This window comes from Eretmochelys imbricata, chromosome 25 (assembly GCF_965152235.1).
Source record: "Eretmochelys imbricata isolate rEreImb1 chromosome 25, rEreImb1.hap1, whole genome shotgun sequence".
In the NCBI taxonomy this organism is placed as follows: domain Eukaryota; kingdom Metazoa; phylum Chordata; order Testudines; family Cheloniidae; genus Eretmochelys; species Eretmochelys imbricata.
The window spans coordinates 4,300,610-4,316,928 of NC_135596.1; the positions used below are offsets into that span (position 1 = coordinate 4,300,610).

Below are 16,319 nucleotides of genomic sequence, written 5' to 3' on the forward strand. Positions count from 1 at the left end.
GCAGCTTTGCAGGAATGGGGTCGAAGGGCAAAGATCGTCTCTGACCAGGCGGCAAGTGTAAACCATCGGGGCAGGCGGTGTGTGTGTGTGGGGGGGGGCTGTAGGCGCCCAAATAAGACGAAGCACCAGGTATGGGGGCTGTCCCCATAGAACGGGACACCTGGGCTCCCTCGGCACCGCCAGCGGCTCTGCAGCGCCCGGCCCCCGACACCGCGGGGAGGGGCCTGGGAACTGCGCCTCCGAACTACATCCCCCAGCAGCGCCCCGCGTGCTCGGCGCTGCGCGGCCGGGCCCAGAACTACATCCCCCAGCAGCCTGCGGGGCCCGCGCACGCTCGGTGGAGGGGACGAGCCCCAGGCGGCTGGAAGCGGGAGGGAGGGGCTCGGGGGCGAGCGAAGTTTCGCTCCGCAGCCACATCAAGGGCAGCTGCCGGCAGGAGGGGGGGCGCCTGGGGCGGCTGCGGCGCGGCAAGAGTTAACTGACCCCGGGTTCCTGCGCCGCTGCGTCTCCCGGAGTTGCTGAAACTTTCTTGGAAGTAAGTTCGCGCCGCCAGGCCGGCGTGTGGCCAGTGCTCCCCTAGCCCCGTCCTTCCCCGCCGTGGGGCCAGCATTGCCCGGCCGATCCGGGGCATCCCCTTCCTGGCCTTCAGCCCCGGAAAGGGGGGAGTCAAAGCAGGAGCTCCGTGGAAATAAGTTGGCTGCATCCGTGGAAGGGCTTGGCCCGGAACGAGGGGATCCGGTCTGCGCATTACATGGGGACTGCTGGGAGATCACAGAATACCAGGGCTGGAGGGGACCCCAGGAGGCCATCTAGTCCCACCCCCTGCTCCAAGCAGGGCCAGTCCCCAGTGTTTGCCCCCAGATCCCTAAACGGCCCCCTGGAGGATTGAACTCACAACCCTGGGTTTAGCAGGCCAATGCTCACACCACTGAGCTGTCCCTCCCCAGCGAGATGTGGCTCGCTAGTCATGATGCTCCAGGCATCGTCAAAAAGTGGGCAACTTACTAGCCACAGGAGTTAGTTGCCCACCTTTTATCACCTTAGCGACTCAGATCCTGCAGTCGGCCACCCTTGTCCCAGTGGAGCTGCAATGAAGTCGGTGCCCTGGCAGCCCCTGGGGGTGGAAGCCTAGAAGCGTCTGATTGCAAAATTGGGGCCTAGCTAGTTGGTTTTACTCCCCAATCTAATGAAACCCCCTTGTGTTGGGGCAGTAAGTAATTTTGTAAGGCTAGATTGTGGTTATGGGGCCAGATTCTGCTCTCAGTGATGCAGGTGTAAATCAGGAGCAGCTCCATGGACTTCAGTGGATTCATTCTTGATTGAGGCCTCCCTGTTTGTGTGTCAGATGTTAACGTGCAATGTAAGCAGTGTGAGGGGGCATGCGGGGGTCTTAGGGGGCTGTGACATTTCTACCTCCGGGATCTGACAGAGGGGAAGCAGACTTTGTAGGGGGGGCGATTTCAGCATTCTCAGCACAGCTGCTGGGAGAGACACAGGAAGCAGCCACTGATCTGTGCATGGTGACCTCCAGCCTTGTCCTGCTGGGGTCTGAGGGTGCTTCCCAGCATCTCAGTGTACCTCTGTGGATCCCCGCCCTCCAGGGGAAAACAACTGATTCGGGGAACACTGCCCAGCAGAGGAGAACATAATAGCTCTTCAGAAGGAGTTTTTTATGAGTCTCCTGCACGAACCTTGGGGCTGGATTCCTTGCAGCAGTACCAAGAGCGGGGGTTGAGCCCCATTGCAGGCAAGGAAGCATCCACCCTCTTCAGGTTAGACAGTGGATATGTTTGGAGAGGGACTAAAGCGAGAATTGTTAATGTGGTCTCAGGGCACCAGACTGTGAGTCAGGACTCCTGGGGGGTCTGTTCCTGGTTCTGCCACTGACTCACTGCCTGACCTTGGGCAAGTCCCTTAGGGCAGAGTTCTCACAAGAGGCTACTGGCTTTGGGTGCCCAACTTGAGAAACCTGGAAGGGGGCTGATTTTTCAGAAGTGCTGAGTGCCCACAGCTCCGAGCGGGAATCCAGGGGGCTCAGCACCTCTGAAATAATCAGCTTGGGCTCCCAGTGTCAATGGCCACCTTTGCAAAATGTCAGCCTTAACGGCTCTGTGCCTCAGTTTCCCCTTCTGTAAACTAGGGACAGTGAGATTAGCCAGCCTCCGAGGAGGGCCCTGTGAGATTCGGTCATTGATGAGAGTAACGTGCAGTGCATCAGAGAGACTGATGTGGGTTTTCAGATTTGCCCAGCACAGTCTGAGTGCCGGCCCGCACCTTACTCCCATTGATTTCAATCCTCACTGCCGCGGAGGATCTGGGCCTGAGGTCCGTGGTGTGGGAGACTCCACACGGCTGCTCCCTATGGGTTGCAATGGCAGGAACAGCTTTGCAGCTGCCTTTGTTAATTCAGCCCTGCCCAGCCTCCGCTGCTGATTTCCATCCAGAAGACCAGGGGCTGGATCCTCCGCGGGCCTGACTCAGGGCAGCTCTGTGAGGATCTGGTCTACGAAGCTGTCTCTGCTCTTACTTTCAGTCCTGCCCATGTCTAACCTCCAATACCTCTTTCCTTCTGTTCTCAGTGTAGGGTGAGTTTCTTCTTCCCCCACCTGGGCAGGAGCGACTGTGATGGACAACGGCATGGACTTCCAAACCGATGTGCACCCGGGGCCTGGCTTTGGCAGCCACAGCCTTCCCGGGGAGCTCCTGGAGCCTCCAGCCATGGACCTGGAGGAAGGGGCCTCGCCAACACTGGCCATACCAACGGCCTGTGAACAAAGCCTGCGCAGCCTGCAGCAGCCCGGATCCCCCTTCAGTGCCCTGCGCTCCGACTTCAACCCCTCTGCAGCTGAGGCTGAACTGTCTGTTGGTGCAGCCATCGCAGAGCCGGCTGTCCCCGAAAGCCCTCTGGGGGGCCTGCAGACCCCCGGCCCCGCAGCTGCTCTGGACTCAGCCCTCCAGGCAGCTGGGGAAGCACGTGATGATGCTTGCAGGGACCTGGGAGGGGGGATGGAAGACTGTGAGGACACTGCAGCACCTGGGAGCGATGCTGACTGGAAAGGGAACCCAGAGGGAGCCCACCCGGGGGTGGATTGTCCCAGAGTCCCGGCCAGCACAGAGCAGGGTGATCTGGTTTGCATGGACCTGGATGAGGAGCCCGAGGCCCACCTGAGAGGGGAGGAGTGGGCCGAGAGTGTGGAGGATGATGACCAGTTGGAGATCCAGGGCCTCCTTGCCCAGCTCCAGATCCTTAGCCCCAGCTTCCATGACGACTTGCCTGCCTTGGAGGACGACCCGCTGCTGGCGTCGGACTGTGGCGCAGGCCCTTTTGGGGGAGACGCAGCACTTCCCCACAAACGGGCCTTTGGCGGCTGCCGGGGCCTGCTGGGCGAGTGCCCTCCCTGCCTGCTGCACGTTGCCATGGGGAGAGGCCTGGCAATGCAGCCCTGCCATGCTCAGCCCTCCGCTTGCTCCCGGAGGAGCCAGGAGAGCCACGGCCTGCTCTTTGCAGAGGCTGACCGGGAGGACTTGCTAAGCCTCCTGCACCATGAGGGGGGGCTCCCAGCGGAGGCCACTGAGGAGACCCCCCTCGCCAGGTCAGACGTCCTGGCTGGGAGCGACGGGGAGGTCCTGCAGTGTCAGGAGAGCCCAGTGGCCCAGCAGGCAGAGGAGGCCGCTTCACAGCCAGGCAGCTCGCAGGCAGAAGGCTCCTGCCGGTGGTATCGGAGAGGGGGAGCCCACGAGGGAGACTCTGCCTGCGTGTCCCCGGGCAGTTGGGACAGCTCCCCAGAGCCCGTGTGGGTGGCCATGTCCCCTCCTCCCAGCCAGGGTCTGGAGCAGCCCTCCCCCAGGAGCACAGCTGTGAGTGCTTTGCATGCTGGCTGGAGGTCTGGCCCCAGGCACCTTGTCTTGGGAGGCCCTGGGATTGGGTGGGGCTCTGAGCTATCTCTGGATGCCAGGCCTGGAGCTGAGCGCTCTGAGAGATCCCCGTGTCAACGGCTACGCGGGGTGGTTGGGGGTCAGCCCTTGGCACAAGAGTCGCTGACGGCTGCCCCCAGGCTGGGGGGCGGGGTGGTGGAGGGGAGCAGGATGCGGAGAGCAGCTGCCCCTGGCTCCCTGCCATGTGTGGGGTATGGGGGAGGCGTTCCCGAGGGCAGCCGGCAGGTCGAGGGGCTGCTGACACGCATTGTTACCTTGCAGCCAAGCAAGGGGCCCAGCGTCATGTGTAGGGGCTGCCGAAGCCCAGAGCCTGGGTAGGGGTAGGTCTAGACCCTCTCAGGGCCGGGGACAAGGTCTGCTCTCCACTGTGTGCATGGGAGTCTCACACATCCGGCCACTGCGAGCTGAGACGGCACTGGCCTCAGAGGGTCTGGCATGGGAAGAGCAGTTCTGGGGGTGCTGCATGATGGGCTGGCAGCGGGTACCAACTGGAGTCCCTGCCCCCCTCCAGCCCTGTCCCCAGAACATCCCCTACCCAGGCTTCCCAGCAGCTTGACCGTCCTGCATCCCTGCTGGGGCTCACACGGCTCTGGCCGATCCCAGGCTGCTGAGTTAACCCAGAGGCCTCCACCCTGGCAGCAGCTGCCCACCGACCTCAGCATCCCTGGCCCGCCCCTTCCTCTGCCCCTCGCACCCAGAACACTGAGCCCTCTGGCCTTGCCCTGCTGCTGCTCTCGGTTCCTCTTTGGCTGCTGCTTGGGGGTTACTTAGGTCTTGTGCCCATCACTGGAGCCTTGGCTGGAGGTGGCCGGCAGGCGTCCCGGCGTCTGCGTCCCCTTGGGTGCTGACACTCACTGCTCTCATGGTTGCTTTGTAGGTTAAAGAATCCCAGGCGGCCTATCCGGCCTTCAAAGAGGGTGAGTTACTCGTCCACTTGTAACAGGGATAGAACCCAGGCGTCCTGCTTCCCTGTCACCTGCTCTGACCTCCAGCCCGTGGGCTGCCGTGTGAGTGGCAGCCCCTCCTGGGTGCTGTGTGGCTAGTGCATGGCAGGCCGGCCCAGCCCGGCCAGGAAGGGGAGGGGATTTATGAAGGGCGGGGGCGTGTCTTTCACTGACCTGGCTCATGGGAGGAAGGCTTTCTGGCTGCCAAGTCCTGGGAGAGGGGCCAGATTGAGGACACTGGTTCGAATCCTGCTCTAGTCACAAGTGACCTGTTGTGGCCTATGTGACACGAGTTTGGAGGGTCTCAGTCGGGTCCCCACGCTGTGTAAACCTTCTTGTGGCTGCCTGTGACTGGGGTCCCCCAGGGCAGCCGCAGCAGGGAGGTCGAGGAGGCTGCACTCCCCTTTGCTCAAGAAAGGGGTGGCTCCAGCTCAGGGCTCAGGCATGTGTGTGTGGGGGGGGCTGGGGGCACTTGGCCGGCCACTATTGGTGCCATCAGCCTCTGGGGCTGCCGACGTGGCACATGCAGGACAAGGAGATGCCACAGGGGGCTTGGCCTTCCCAGCCCTATGGAGGAGGCAGCAGGTGATGCAGGATACGCGGCTGGGGATGGATCCAACTCCCCTGCAGCTCCCCCCACGAGATCTGGGCGCCTCGGAATGGGGCAGTGCCTGCAGGGAGCTCAACGGTGGTGAGTAATGGAGAGCTGCCTTGGGAGGGGCGTGAGAACCAGGATTGAAACGCCGGTTCTCGTGGTGTCTGCTGCTGCTCAGGCCCGGCCCTCGCTAGGCCCTGGCCCCGCTGCGCGGGCCTGGCTGGATGCAGGTCTCTGTGTCGAGAGGGGAGCTTATCCCTGCTCCGCAGAGGGGCACGTGCTGGACATTTTCCCACGGGGGGTTCAGGCCTGTAAAGCAGGGGGCACCGTGCCCGGGCTGATCTCGCTCATTGCAAGAATGCTGGGGCTCCAGGGGGTGCTCCAGCTTTAAACGGGGGGAGCGAGATGGGAATCACGCCCTGCTGAGGCCTGGGGTGACCTGGCCCCCCGGATAAAAGGCTGCTGAGAGGGGCCATGTCCCCCCACATCCGCAGTCAGCAGCTGCTGGGTCTGGCTCCAGACCGGTGTCTCAGGCCATGGGCATAGCAGGGAGGGGAGGAGCAGGGAGGCCCTGCCTTTGCTGATACCTGCCCCTGGCTTCTCAGTGGCAGGCCCCTGTGAGCCGGAGGATCTCCTGGATGGAGTGATCTTCGGAGCAAAGTATCTAGGCTCTACACAGCTGGTCTCGGAGAGGAACCCCCCTGCCAGCGTCCGCATGGCGCAGGCCCAGGAGGCCGTGGACAGGATAAAGGTGGGTGAGGGCGCCGGGTGAGCTGAGCGGTCACTAGTCCGTGCGAGCCGGTCCCCTCGGGGCGGCACTGCCGCCTGCATCTCTTCAGGAGCATCCAGCCCTGGGGGCAGAGGCTGCTGAGATGAGCTCCTGGCACTAGTTGATTTTCACCCGCCAGGAGCCAAAGCCCAGCTGTCTGGGACTGCCCAGCCACGGTGCCCACATCGATGCAGCCGAGGAGGTGCCCTCTCCCATGCCCAGAGCACAGTGTGCATCCTCCTCTGCTCTCTGTCCTCCCCACCCTGCGCCCGTCGCAGGCGGCTCCCGGGCTCACTGGGCTGGCCTGGCACATAAGCAGGTCGAGGGAAGTGTGGGCCCCGAGGGTGGGATCCTTGTCTGTTCCCTCGGCTGCAGCGGGGCAAAGCTGAGCATGTCACGAGCCGATGCCTGTGTTTGCATCAGGTTCTTGCCCACCCCTGCCATTGCAGCCAGCAGCTGAGCTTTGACTGGTGGGTGAAAAAATAGGGACACCCCCCCCATTTTCCGGAGCCCCACTCCAGAAGAGGGTGCTGCTGACTTCTCCGAGGTGCGTAGCTCTGTTTATACTTAGACCTGTAGGATGCAGGGAGCAGGTGTGAAGAGCAGTGAAAGCAGGTCACTCCTGGGTCTGGCTGCAGCTGGAAGTGAGCTCCCACTCGCTAGACTGGGTGGAAGGTGTGGGGGGGATCAGTGGGGAGGTCTGATTCGAACAGGGTTCCAGAAGTGGGATGCAGAGAGGCGAGAGGGAGGAAGCAGTGGTCAAAGCACAGGCCAGGGAGTCAGGAGGCCTGAGTTCCAGTCCCACCTCTTCCACTGGGTGACACTAGGCCAGGCCTGGTGTCTCTGCGCCTCAGTTTCCCCACCTGTAAAAAGAGGCTGATTGATTCCTCCTGCGCGGGCTGTCTGTAAAGTGCTCACTGAGGGTTGCTCTTGACAGGAGTCATTCAGAGATCGGGTAGAGGAAGACAAGGCAAACACAATCTGTCACGTTAGCTGCTGCTAGCCAGCTCTGGCATTCCAATGGGCTGTGAATTCTAGTACCCCATCGCCCATCCCAGCACCCCAGACTGCATGTTCATGGAGACCCATTGCCCCTTGAGGGGAAACGGAGGCACAGAGAGGAGTGGTGACTCACTCCTGGTCACAGAGAGAGTTAGGGCAGAGCTGGAAATAGGACCCAGGAGTCCTGGCTCCAAGTCCCTTGCTTTGAGCCTCTGCCTTGGGGCTACTGGTGACCACGCACACGGGTGCTTTGTCCTTACCATGCTGCAGGCGCCGGAGGGGGAGTCCCAGCCCATGACCGAGGTGGATCTGTTTGTCTCCACCCAGAGGATCAAGGTCCTGACGGCCGACTCGCAGGTGTGTAGGACAGGGGATGTCGGTACAGGGGGTGGGTCACCTGTGCTAGGAGAACTGGGCTTGTTTCTGTTAGAATTCTCCCGGCCTTGGGACGTCACCTTCTGTGCACCCCACCCCCTCCAGCTCGGATCAGGGCACTTGGCCCGTGCAGGGAACTGGCCTAAGGTGATCGATTGTACGTGGTGCAGGTGTGTTGGGGTTGTGACCCCACCTGGGTAAAGAGGCCTTTCCTCCTGGAGGATCCACTGGCATCAGTGGGGATCGCACAGCTGCTGCCAAAATGCAGCCACCTCTGGGGTGGACCCAGCAGCAGTTAAAAGTTTACATGTAAAGGGAAAACCAATTGGTTTTGTGCATTCCTTAGGCCAGAGGCGCCGACTTTCTAATGTGCCACAGGGTGCTTTTCCCCAGGCCCCACCCCCGCTCCACCCCTTCCCCCAAGCTCCCGCCCCGCCTCTTCCCGCCCCCTCTGGAACGCCTGGGGAGGTGCTGGGAGGGAGAGGGAGGCACTGATTCAGGAGTCTGTTTTTTTTCCGGAGCCCCCAGAGTGTTGGTGCCTCCACCTTAGGCCTCCTCTGTGTTCAGCGCTCCACTGGTACAGAGCCTCCTGGGCTTGCTCCTAAATTAATCTAAACCTGGCTTCTCTTGATTGATTACTGAGCTAAACAACATCAGTACACAAGAGGTGTCAATCTCAGCATGAGCGTCCAGGCAGGGTTACGCGGCAGTTTCACTGGATGGATAGAGAAAGCCGGGGAGGATTCGTATTCTCCTGTGTAACCATCGGGCATGTGCAGTCAGGTCTCTGCTGGCTTTGCTGGAGGTCTCCTTGCACGACCCACAGGAGTCATCCATCCACTCAATGTGCAGCGGCAGTCAAAACAGCGAACCGAATGTTGGGAATCATTAAGAAAGGGATGGATAATAAGACAGAAAGTATCGTATGGTTTCTATAGAAACCCATGGTGCACCCCCACCGTGAATACTGTGTGCGGATGTGGTCGCCCTGTCTCAAAAAAGATACATTGGAATTGGAAAAGGTTCAGAAAAGGGCAACAAAAATGATGAGGGGTATGGAACGGCTTCCGTGTGAGGAGGGATTAATAAGACTGGGACTTTTCATCTTGGAAAAGAAGCGACTGAGGGGGGATATGATAGAGGTCTATACAATCATGAGTGGTGTGGAGAAAGGAAATTAGGAAGTGTTATTTACTCCTTCTCATAATACAAGAACAAGGGGCCACCAAATGAAATTAATAGGTAGCAGGTTTAAAACAAACACAAGAAAGTATCTTTTCACGCAACACACTGTCAACCTCTAGAACTCCTTGCCAGAGGACGTTGTGAAGGCCTTTCTATCACGGGGTTCAAAAGGGAGCTAGATAGATTCATGGAGGATAGGTCCATCAATGGCTATTCACCAGGATGGGCAGGAATGGTTTCCCTAGCCTCTGTTTGCCAGAAGCTGTGATTTGGTGACAGGGCATGGATCACTTGATGATAACCGCTCTGTTCATTCCCTTTGGGGCACCTGCCATTGGCCACTATCAGAGGACAGGATACTGGGCTTGATGGACATTTGGTCTGACCCAGTATGGCCGTTCTTATGAGTGGCTCAGGAGTCCTTGGCTGAAGGCGTGTCCAACCTGTAACTCAGATGGGTGTTCTCCCAACGGTGTGGCCGGCGTTTGAGTGAAATAGCCACTAGAGCCCCAGGGTTTTAAACAGGCCGTGAAGAACCCTTCCCTCCTCTCGGTTAACAGGCTCCCCTGGCTTGGAGGCTGTGCTCCCATAATCCTGCTGGCACTCCAGCTGTCCACTGAGACCACCCCTGAATTTCTCATGCCCCCTCCCTCAGGAGGCCATGATGGACCATCCGCTCCAGACCATCTCCTACATTGCGGACATCGGCAGCATCATTGTGCTGATGGCGCGCAGGAAGCTGCCGCGGCGGGCAGACACCTCGCAGGAGAAGCGGCTCTACAAGATGATCTGCCACGTCTTCCATTCTGCGGACGTGAGTCTGGGTGGGGCGGGGTAGGGGGTGGAGCACTGTGCGTTGGCTTTATGCAGGCTTCGAGCCTGGAGCTCCAGATCCCAGTCCTACCCGAAGCCCAGTAGGCGTCATGAGCTGGGGGTTCTCAGCTTGGCCTCCAGGTGTTGCTGTTCCGTGAGGCGTTTCAGTTGCATTTCTCCCTGCCGCTGTGCTGGGCCTTGTGCCTGGGAGCTTGCTCACCCCCATCTCCAGCCGCCTCGGGTCTAGCTCGGAGACAGGAAAGAGCCACCTGGAGAGTGGGTAGGGTGGGGGGTCCTTTGTACTGTTGGAGAAAGCCAGGGCTGCGGGGGAAGGATCTTTGGAGGCGAGAGGCATGAGGGTGTCTGTGCTGTGAAGGGGGCCCCACCTGGGGAGGGGAGGGGAGAGGTGTGTGGGTATCTGTCCATAGAAGGGGTTGGAAGTGTCTGTCCCACCCCCGCCCCGCAATACATCCCAGGTTCTCTGCAGCTGCTGTAGCAGTGTTTGGCTGTGCCCCAGCCAGGCTAGCGGGATGGCAGATGGGTTGGCTTTGACCCCCTGGCACTGCCCAGGCTCCCGGGTGCTGGGGGTGTTGGAGGGTGGAGCCCTGTACCCACAGGCGCTTGGGGCCCAGCGCCCCGCTGCCGGGGTAACCTCGGGGCACTTCCTCCTGCAGGCTCAGCTGATTGCCCAGGCCATCGGGCAGGCCTTCAGCGTGGCATACCAGCAGTTGCTGCAGGCCAGCGGCATCGACCCGAGCCAACTCTCCCCTGGCCAGGACAGCCGCGCCCTGGAGAGCCAGGAGCTGCACAACGGGGACCTGGCCCACTTCTCCAAGCAGGAGAACTGCAAGGATGTAAGAGCTGCCTGCAGGGGTCGGGGGTGGGATCAGCTCACTGGCACCCAGTGCTCCAGGTTGGCTCCCTGCAGCGCCTCCTGCTGGTGTCTGCAGCAGTTGGGAGCCTCCTGTGTTGCAACCTGCCAGCGCCCTGCTGCGGGAGCCGGGTCTGGAGTAGCCGGGGGCTCCCCTGGGGCAAGTGCCCAGGCCCCGCTCCCTACAGCCTCTCCGGGGCCCCCTCCCGCCCACTGCCAGTGGTGTACCTGCACCCTCTGGGATCCAGGTCTGGAGTAGCTGCGAGCCACCCACTCCTCTTGGTGTCTGCACCGCAGCCTGCTGCAGCCTGAGCTCCCGGCTGCACGGTGTCACCAGCCCCGAGGTCCCCCAGCGCCCGCTCCGCAGTTCAGTGGGCCCTGCGCTCCGCCCGGCCTGCAGGTCTGCATCCGCAAGCAGAAGGGGGAGATCCTGGGCGTCGCTGTGGTGGAGTCGGGCTGGGGCTCCATCCTACCCACCGTGGTCGTCGCCAACCTCATGCATGGCGGCCCTGCGGAGAAGTGCGGGGAGCTGAGCATCGGGGACCGGCTTATGTCCGTCAACGGGACAAGTCTGGTGGGGCTGCCCCTGAGCACCTGCCAGAGCATCATCCGGGTGAGCAGGGGAAGGGGAGATGCGGGGGGGGGGGAGGGAGGACAGTGGAATGGGTGACTGGGGAAGCGGTTGGGGGGACAGTTAGGAGGGGGTGTTGGAGGGGTGAGGGGGTTGGGAGGGGTGAGGGGACAGTGGGGCAGGGGTGGCTGTGGAGGGGGTGACAGGGATCAGGGGACAGTGGAGAGGGGGCGAGGGGAGGTGGAAGGAAACAGGCAGGGTGGCTGTGAAGGGGGTGATGGAGATGGTGGGACTGGGGGGACTGAGGAGGGGGCAATGGGGATGGTGGGGCACAATGGTGAGGGGGTTCTGGGGGTCGGGGGTAGTGAGAAGGGACAATGGAGGAGGATGGTGGGAATGGGGAGGGAGTGTAGAGGGGTGTGGGGGGGGGACCTGTACTCAGTTCCTGGGCCCCTTAGTCTGTGATAGCAGCCACCTTTCCATCAGAGGCGCTCAGCCCTTCGCGCTCAGTGTTGAGGGACATGCAAGGTGGGGCTGGTGCTGCAGCCAGGTGGGGGTGGAGCAGGGGCTGGAGCCTTCACTGCTGGGATGCCGGCTGGGCCCAAGAGCCCCCGTGGGTGCAGTGAGACCTTCCAGACTTAAGCCTGCAAGAGTTTGCCACCAGGGAACCCAGGAGTCCTGGCTCCCAGTGTTCTGCTCAGATCCCTCTGCAGGTGGGACTCAAGCTTGCCCTGGCCCTGGGAGGATCAGCTCCAGGCTCAGGCATTTGGGGGCATCCTATGAGATGCTTCCTCTGGGAGGTGTCTGAGCAGAACACGAACAAGCCCAGCACTGCACCAGAGGGCAGCATGGCCTAGAGGTTGGAGCAGGGCAAACTGGACTTGGATTCCTGGGTTCTTTTCCCTGACCTGCAGTGTAACCTTGGGCAAGACTATGCCTCAGTTTCCCCCTTCCCCCCCATAAAAGGAGGGTGGTGATTAGACCCGCCCCCAAGTAAGGCGTGCAGAGCACAGTGGTCGTGTTCAGTTCTGCCCTCCCTTCCCCCACATGGCCCCAGAGAGTGTCATGGGGCCAGTGGGCGTAAACCTGCCCCCCGTCTGCCCCGCCACGGCTGGGCCGATCCTGATTCCCCTGTGGCGCTAATGAGCCCCGCCCCTGGCAGGACCTGAAATCGCAGACCGAGGTGACGCTGAGCATCGTGCACTGCCCGCCCGTCACCACGGCAATCGTCCGCCGGCCCGACTCCAAGTACCCGCTGGGCTTCTGCGTGGAGGATGGCATTGTGAGTGGCGAGAGCCCCGGGGCACGGCGCTGCTGGGGGAGGGCAGGGGCCCTCTGGCCAGCACAGATGCCATACTTGGGGCGAGAACTCAGGCTCTTGTGCTCCAGGCTCGCTGGCTGGCGCTGCTTGAGCTAGGGGAGAACTTCCAGCTGCCCGAGGAGCGGCAGGCATGTGGCCCCGGTGGGCATCGGGTCCCAGGAGAGGGAGAGAATCTCTGGTCCCAGCCCCAGGGGCAGAGATGGGGCTGGTTCCATGCGGGGCCTCGTCAGTGCCATGGGTAGGGAGCAGGGGGTGAGCAGCGAGGCCTGGGCGCGTTACCCCAGCGCCCGCAGACTGTCTGCTTTCGCCCTGCCCCCACGGCACCAGCTGCCAGGCTGATGTCCCTGTGCCAGGACCCCCGTGACCATGGCCTTTCCTGGACCCCAGCTCTCTGGCACTCTCCAGCTCGGAACCTTGACTCTGGTGACCCGGCCCTGCTGCCTCCAGGGCCGGTCCTGTGGGGGGCTGAGCCCCAGCTGCCAGGGCGCAGAAGGGTGCTGGAACGTGGTGCTGAGTGAGCAGTAAGGGGGCGCTGTGGCTGGTGTGATGGCTGGCGAGCGCAACGTGCCGGGAGGGGCAGGCCCAGGGGTGGGTTTCATGGGCTCTCCCGGCAGGCAAGATTTGCTCTGCTTGGGGAGGCTGCGGAGGATGGCGTGCTGGGGGCGGGGGCTGGCCTGCTCTCACTGGCGCCCCCTGCCATTCAGATCTGCAGCCTGATGCGAGGGGGGATAGCGGAGAGAGGCGGCATCCGAGTGGGCCATCGCATCATCGAGATCAACGGGCAGAGCGTGGTGGCCACGCCGCACGAGAAGATCATCCAGCTCCTAACGCAGGCCGTCAGCGAGGTGAGCTGGCCTGAGGCCAGGGAGTGCAGCAGGGGCATGCAGGCCCTTTTCCCCATTGGGGGGGCTGGCATGGGGCAGACCCCTCGCCCTGAGCCCCCTGCCATGGCTCAGGGGAGGGAGGGGCAGATACACGGCAGACCCCCATCCAGATCCCCCCCGCCCTGGCTGCGGGGAGGGAAGGGCAGGTACGGGGTAGACTCCTGCCCTGAGCCCCCTACCTCAGCTGGGGAGGCTGGTTTGGGACAGACCCCCTCCCCTGTTTTGGGGAGGAGGGCTGACTCCCACCCTGAGACCTCTGCCCTATGTTTAGGGGGGTCTGACATGGGCCAACTGCCCCCAGCCCCACAATTTCCTGGGTGCTCATCTCAACTCCCAGTCCTGCTTTGCAAGCTGCACCCTCTGCTAGGGAGGGGATCCCTCGTCACGCTGCTGAGCAGCACACCTCTTCGGCCTACTGGACTCTGGGAGCAAAGCCTTTTCTCCTGCAGCTCCCTGCTCTCACTGCCCCTTCTGTTCCTCCTCTGCCTGACCTGGAGCCTCAAGCAGGGGCTGATCTTCCATGCCCTGGGCTGCAAACTCTATTAGGGAGGGACCAGCTGCCGTCTTCTCCCCCCGCAGGGCAGCACAGCCCCCTCGGGAACTGCGGGTGCTGTAGCAAATGATGCCTAGGATTCGCCATCCCTCCATGCCGGCACTGAACTAATGCCCCAGGTGGGGCACAGCTCGCTCTCCAAAGCGACAGGCTGCTGCGGGCTTTGGAGGCTGCAATAGGGGTGGCAAAGTGATGGCTATTTGCCCTAGCCCGTCCCTAAGCCTGCTGGCAGGGTTAATGCAGGTTAGCATGGGAATCCCAGCCACCTGGCCTGAGCTCCCCTGCAGGCCTAGGCAGGTTCAGGCTTCTGCTAAGAACTGTTGGTCTTTTCTGTCAGGCCTTCGAGTTTGCCCTGAGCCTGGGCAAGAAACTCCACATCCTGCCCTAACCTGCGTTTTTCATGGGGAGCTGTGCCCTGTTCAAACCAGTGGCTCAGCTCCACCCCAGCAGCAGCTGCATTTCAGCAGACGGGGGAGAAGTAACTCTTGCAGCCAGTACCTGGACATGTAAAGTGCCTTAGTGTCTCTAAACTGTGCTTTAGCATGAAACATTTCCCCTGGGTCCTTCTCCCAGGCCCAGAGAGGCTGGGGCAGATGAGTGGCATGTACAGGGCTCTGAGCCCAAGTGGGCGTTTCTGAATGGAGCTCTCCCAGCTGATTCATTCTCTATCTCTCTAGGTCCATATCAAGACCATGCCGGCCTCCACCTACCGGTTACTGACAGGCCAGGAGCAGCCCGTCTTCCTCTGAAGGGTGGAGTTTGCATTTACCCCGTCTGTGGCTCTACACATGTACCAGCTACGTGGCTTTGGGGCCCCGGCCTGGGGCAGCAGCCCACAAGGAAAGGATGTCACTGCATCTCCAGTTCCCTCGGGGCCTGCTGGGGGCCAGATCCTGCCACTTTTCTTGTTTCATGCAGGGACCCAGAAGGCAAACCCCCCTTTGCCTCTTCTGGATGTGCTTTGCCTGGCCTCCCCACATGAGGGGCTTTGCACCAGGCCTTAGAGTCAGGGACCCAAACTCCTTGGCTCCTCTCCTGGGCCTCCGCTCACTCAGCTGGAGTCGCCAGCTTGCGCCACACAGTGGGGAGCGGGGCCTTGCTGATGGGATGGACCCTGGAGAATGCCAGGGGCTTCCTTGGCTCAGCTGGCCCCGTGTGCGTGGCTGGCTGAGAAGTACCTGCTCTCGGGTCAGCGCAGGCGTTGGCAGGAGATTCTGGAGTTGCCATGGGGGCAGGGTTTGGCCCCTGCCCTGCTTTGCAAAGGGCAGTGACTCGGACTGGCTCAGATGGGCGCTCGCACTCGGTGCATCCTGCTGGAGCCGGAGCAGGGCCTGGCTGCAGGGGAGGCTGTTCAGGATGTGGTTTGTGTGGGCAGAGAGAGTTTTCTAGCCAGTGGCAGGGCATCAGGGAGCCAGTGCCACGCTCTGCCCCTCCTCGCTGCCTGCAGGAGGAAGATCCTGCCTCATGTCTGCTGAATCCCGGCTGAGTCTGCACGACAGATCAAGGACGACAGGCCTAGCCCTGGCCACTCCCTCCCTTGTCCTGCCATCAGCCTGAGAGGGCCCATCAAACTGCCAGCGATACCAGGTGTAACACCAGCTCAGGCTGAGGAGGGGGTGCTGCCCATATGGACACGGCCCCTCTTGGACCTGCTGGGATGTGAGGGGAAACTCCCTCTGCTTTCCTGTTCTGCCTTGTTAATGCTGTTTGTAACCCCTCCTCCCCCAGCACCTGGGACCAGGCTGGGCCTGCATCCCCTGCCATGAGAGCCAGATTCATCTGCCAGCTGGCCCCATGGTGGGGTGGGTCAGCTGCGCCCTCGTTCTGAGAGAAGCTGCAGGAGCAGCATGACCTGGCTTGGGTCTAGCACTGGGCGTGGGGAAACGTCAGGCTGAAGCAGGCAGCAGAGACCTGGCCAGCCACGGTGTGTTGGGTGGGGGAGCACAGGAGAAAGGGGCTCGCTGCGATCCCACTCTGCTGCTGGAGCCTCTGCCCTGGGCCGTTTCTGTAGGCAGGGCTGGCCCTGCAGAAGGCTACTTGTACTAAGTTAATCGCAGTGGTGGTCCCAGCATGAGACACAAAGTGAGGGAGGTTGGACCAACATTTGTCCAAGAGAAGTTGGTCCAGTAACAGCTGTTCTCACCCTCCTTGTTTCCCCTGGACTAAATCAGAGTCCTGGGTGCTCCATAAGCTGCAGGAAGCCCGGGGCTGTCCGTTTTAACCTGTACTGCTGGCTGATGTAGGAATAAAGGCTGTTTGTGGTGTGTCTAGGACTGACTGGGTAAGTGAAATGCCAGGCAACCGACCTGCATGGGAAGGACAGCACTGTGGGCATATGAGGTCCTGGGGCCTGCTCTGGCCGGGGATTGCTGGCTGAGTCCCCCACTTCCTAGGGGAGGCGGTGTAGGGAACAGCACAGGGCTGGGGAAGGTGAGCAGCTGCTCAGAGTGTCCCTATCAGCCGGCAGAGCTTGCCCTAGCTCCAGCCTCAGATGGAGGGA

The 16,319-nt window shown here is 61.6% G+C and overlaps 1 protein-coding gene across 1 annotated transcript; it reads left to right on the top strand.

The window, feature by feature from the left end:
• Window positions 1–393: 393 nt before the first annotated feature.
• APBA3 (amyloid beta precursor protein binding family A member 3) lies at window positions 394–16,089 on the top strand. The gene is made up of 11 exons (XM_077842047.1): window positions 394–535; window positions 2,580–3,858; window positions 4,814–4,853; window positions 6,081–6,226; window positions 7,517–7,603; window positions 9,462–9,620; window positions 10,294–10,473; window positions 10,891–11,103; window positions 12,224–12,343; window positions 13,087–13,227; window positions 14,497–16,089. Exons 2-11 carry the CDS (start codon window positions 2,626–2,628, stop codon window positions 14,566–14,568), a joined length of 2,391 nt encoding a protein of 796 aa, XP_077698173.1. The 5' UTR covers window positions 394–535; window positions 2,580–2,625; the 3' UTR covers window positions 14,569–16,089.
• The last annotated feature ends 230 nt before the right edge of the window (window positions 16,090–16,319 follow it).

Coding starts and splice junctions, on each gene's coding strand:
- APBA3 (XM_077842047.1), top strand. CDS start 2,626: ATGGACAACGGCATGGACTTCCAAACCGATGTGCACCCGGGGCCTGGC. Junction 3,859..4,813: donor CCTCCCCCAGGAGCACAGCT/GTGAGTGCTTTG, acceptor GTTGCTTTGTAG/GTTAAAGAATCCCAGGCGGC. Junction 9,621..10,293: donor ACGTCTTCCATTCTGCGGAC/GTGAGTCTGGGT, acceptor TTCCTCCTGCAG/GCTCAGCTGATTGCCCAGGC.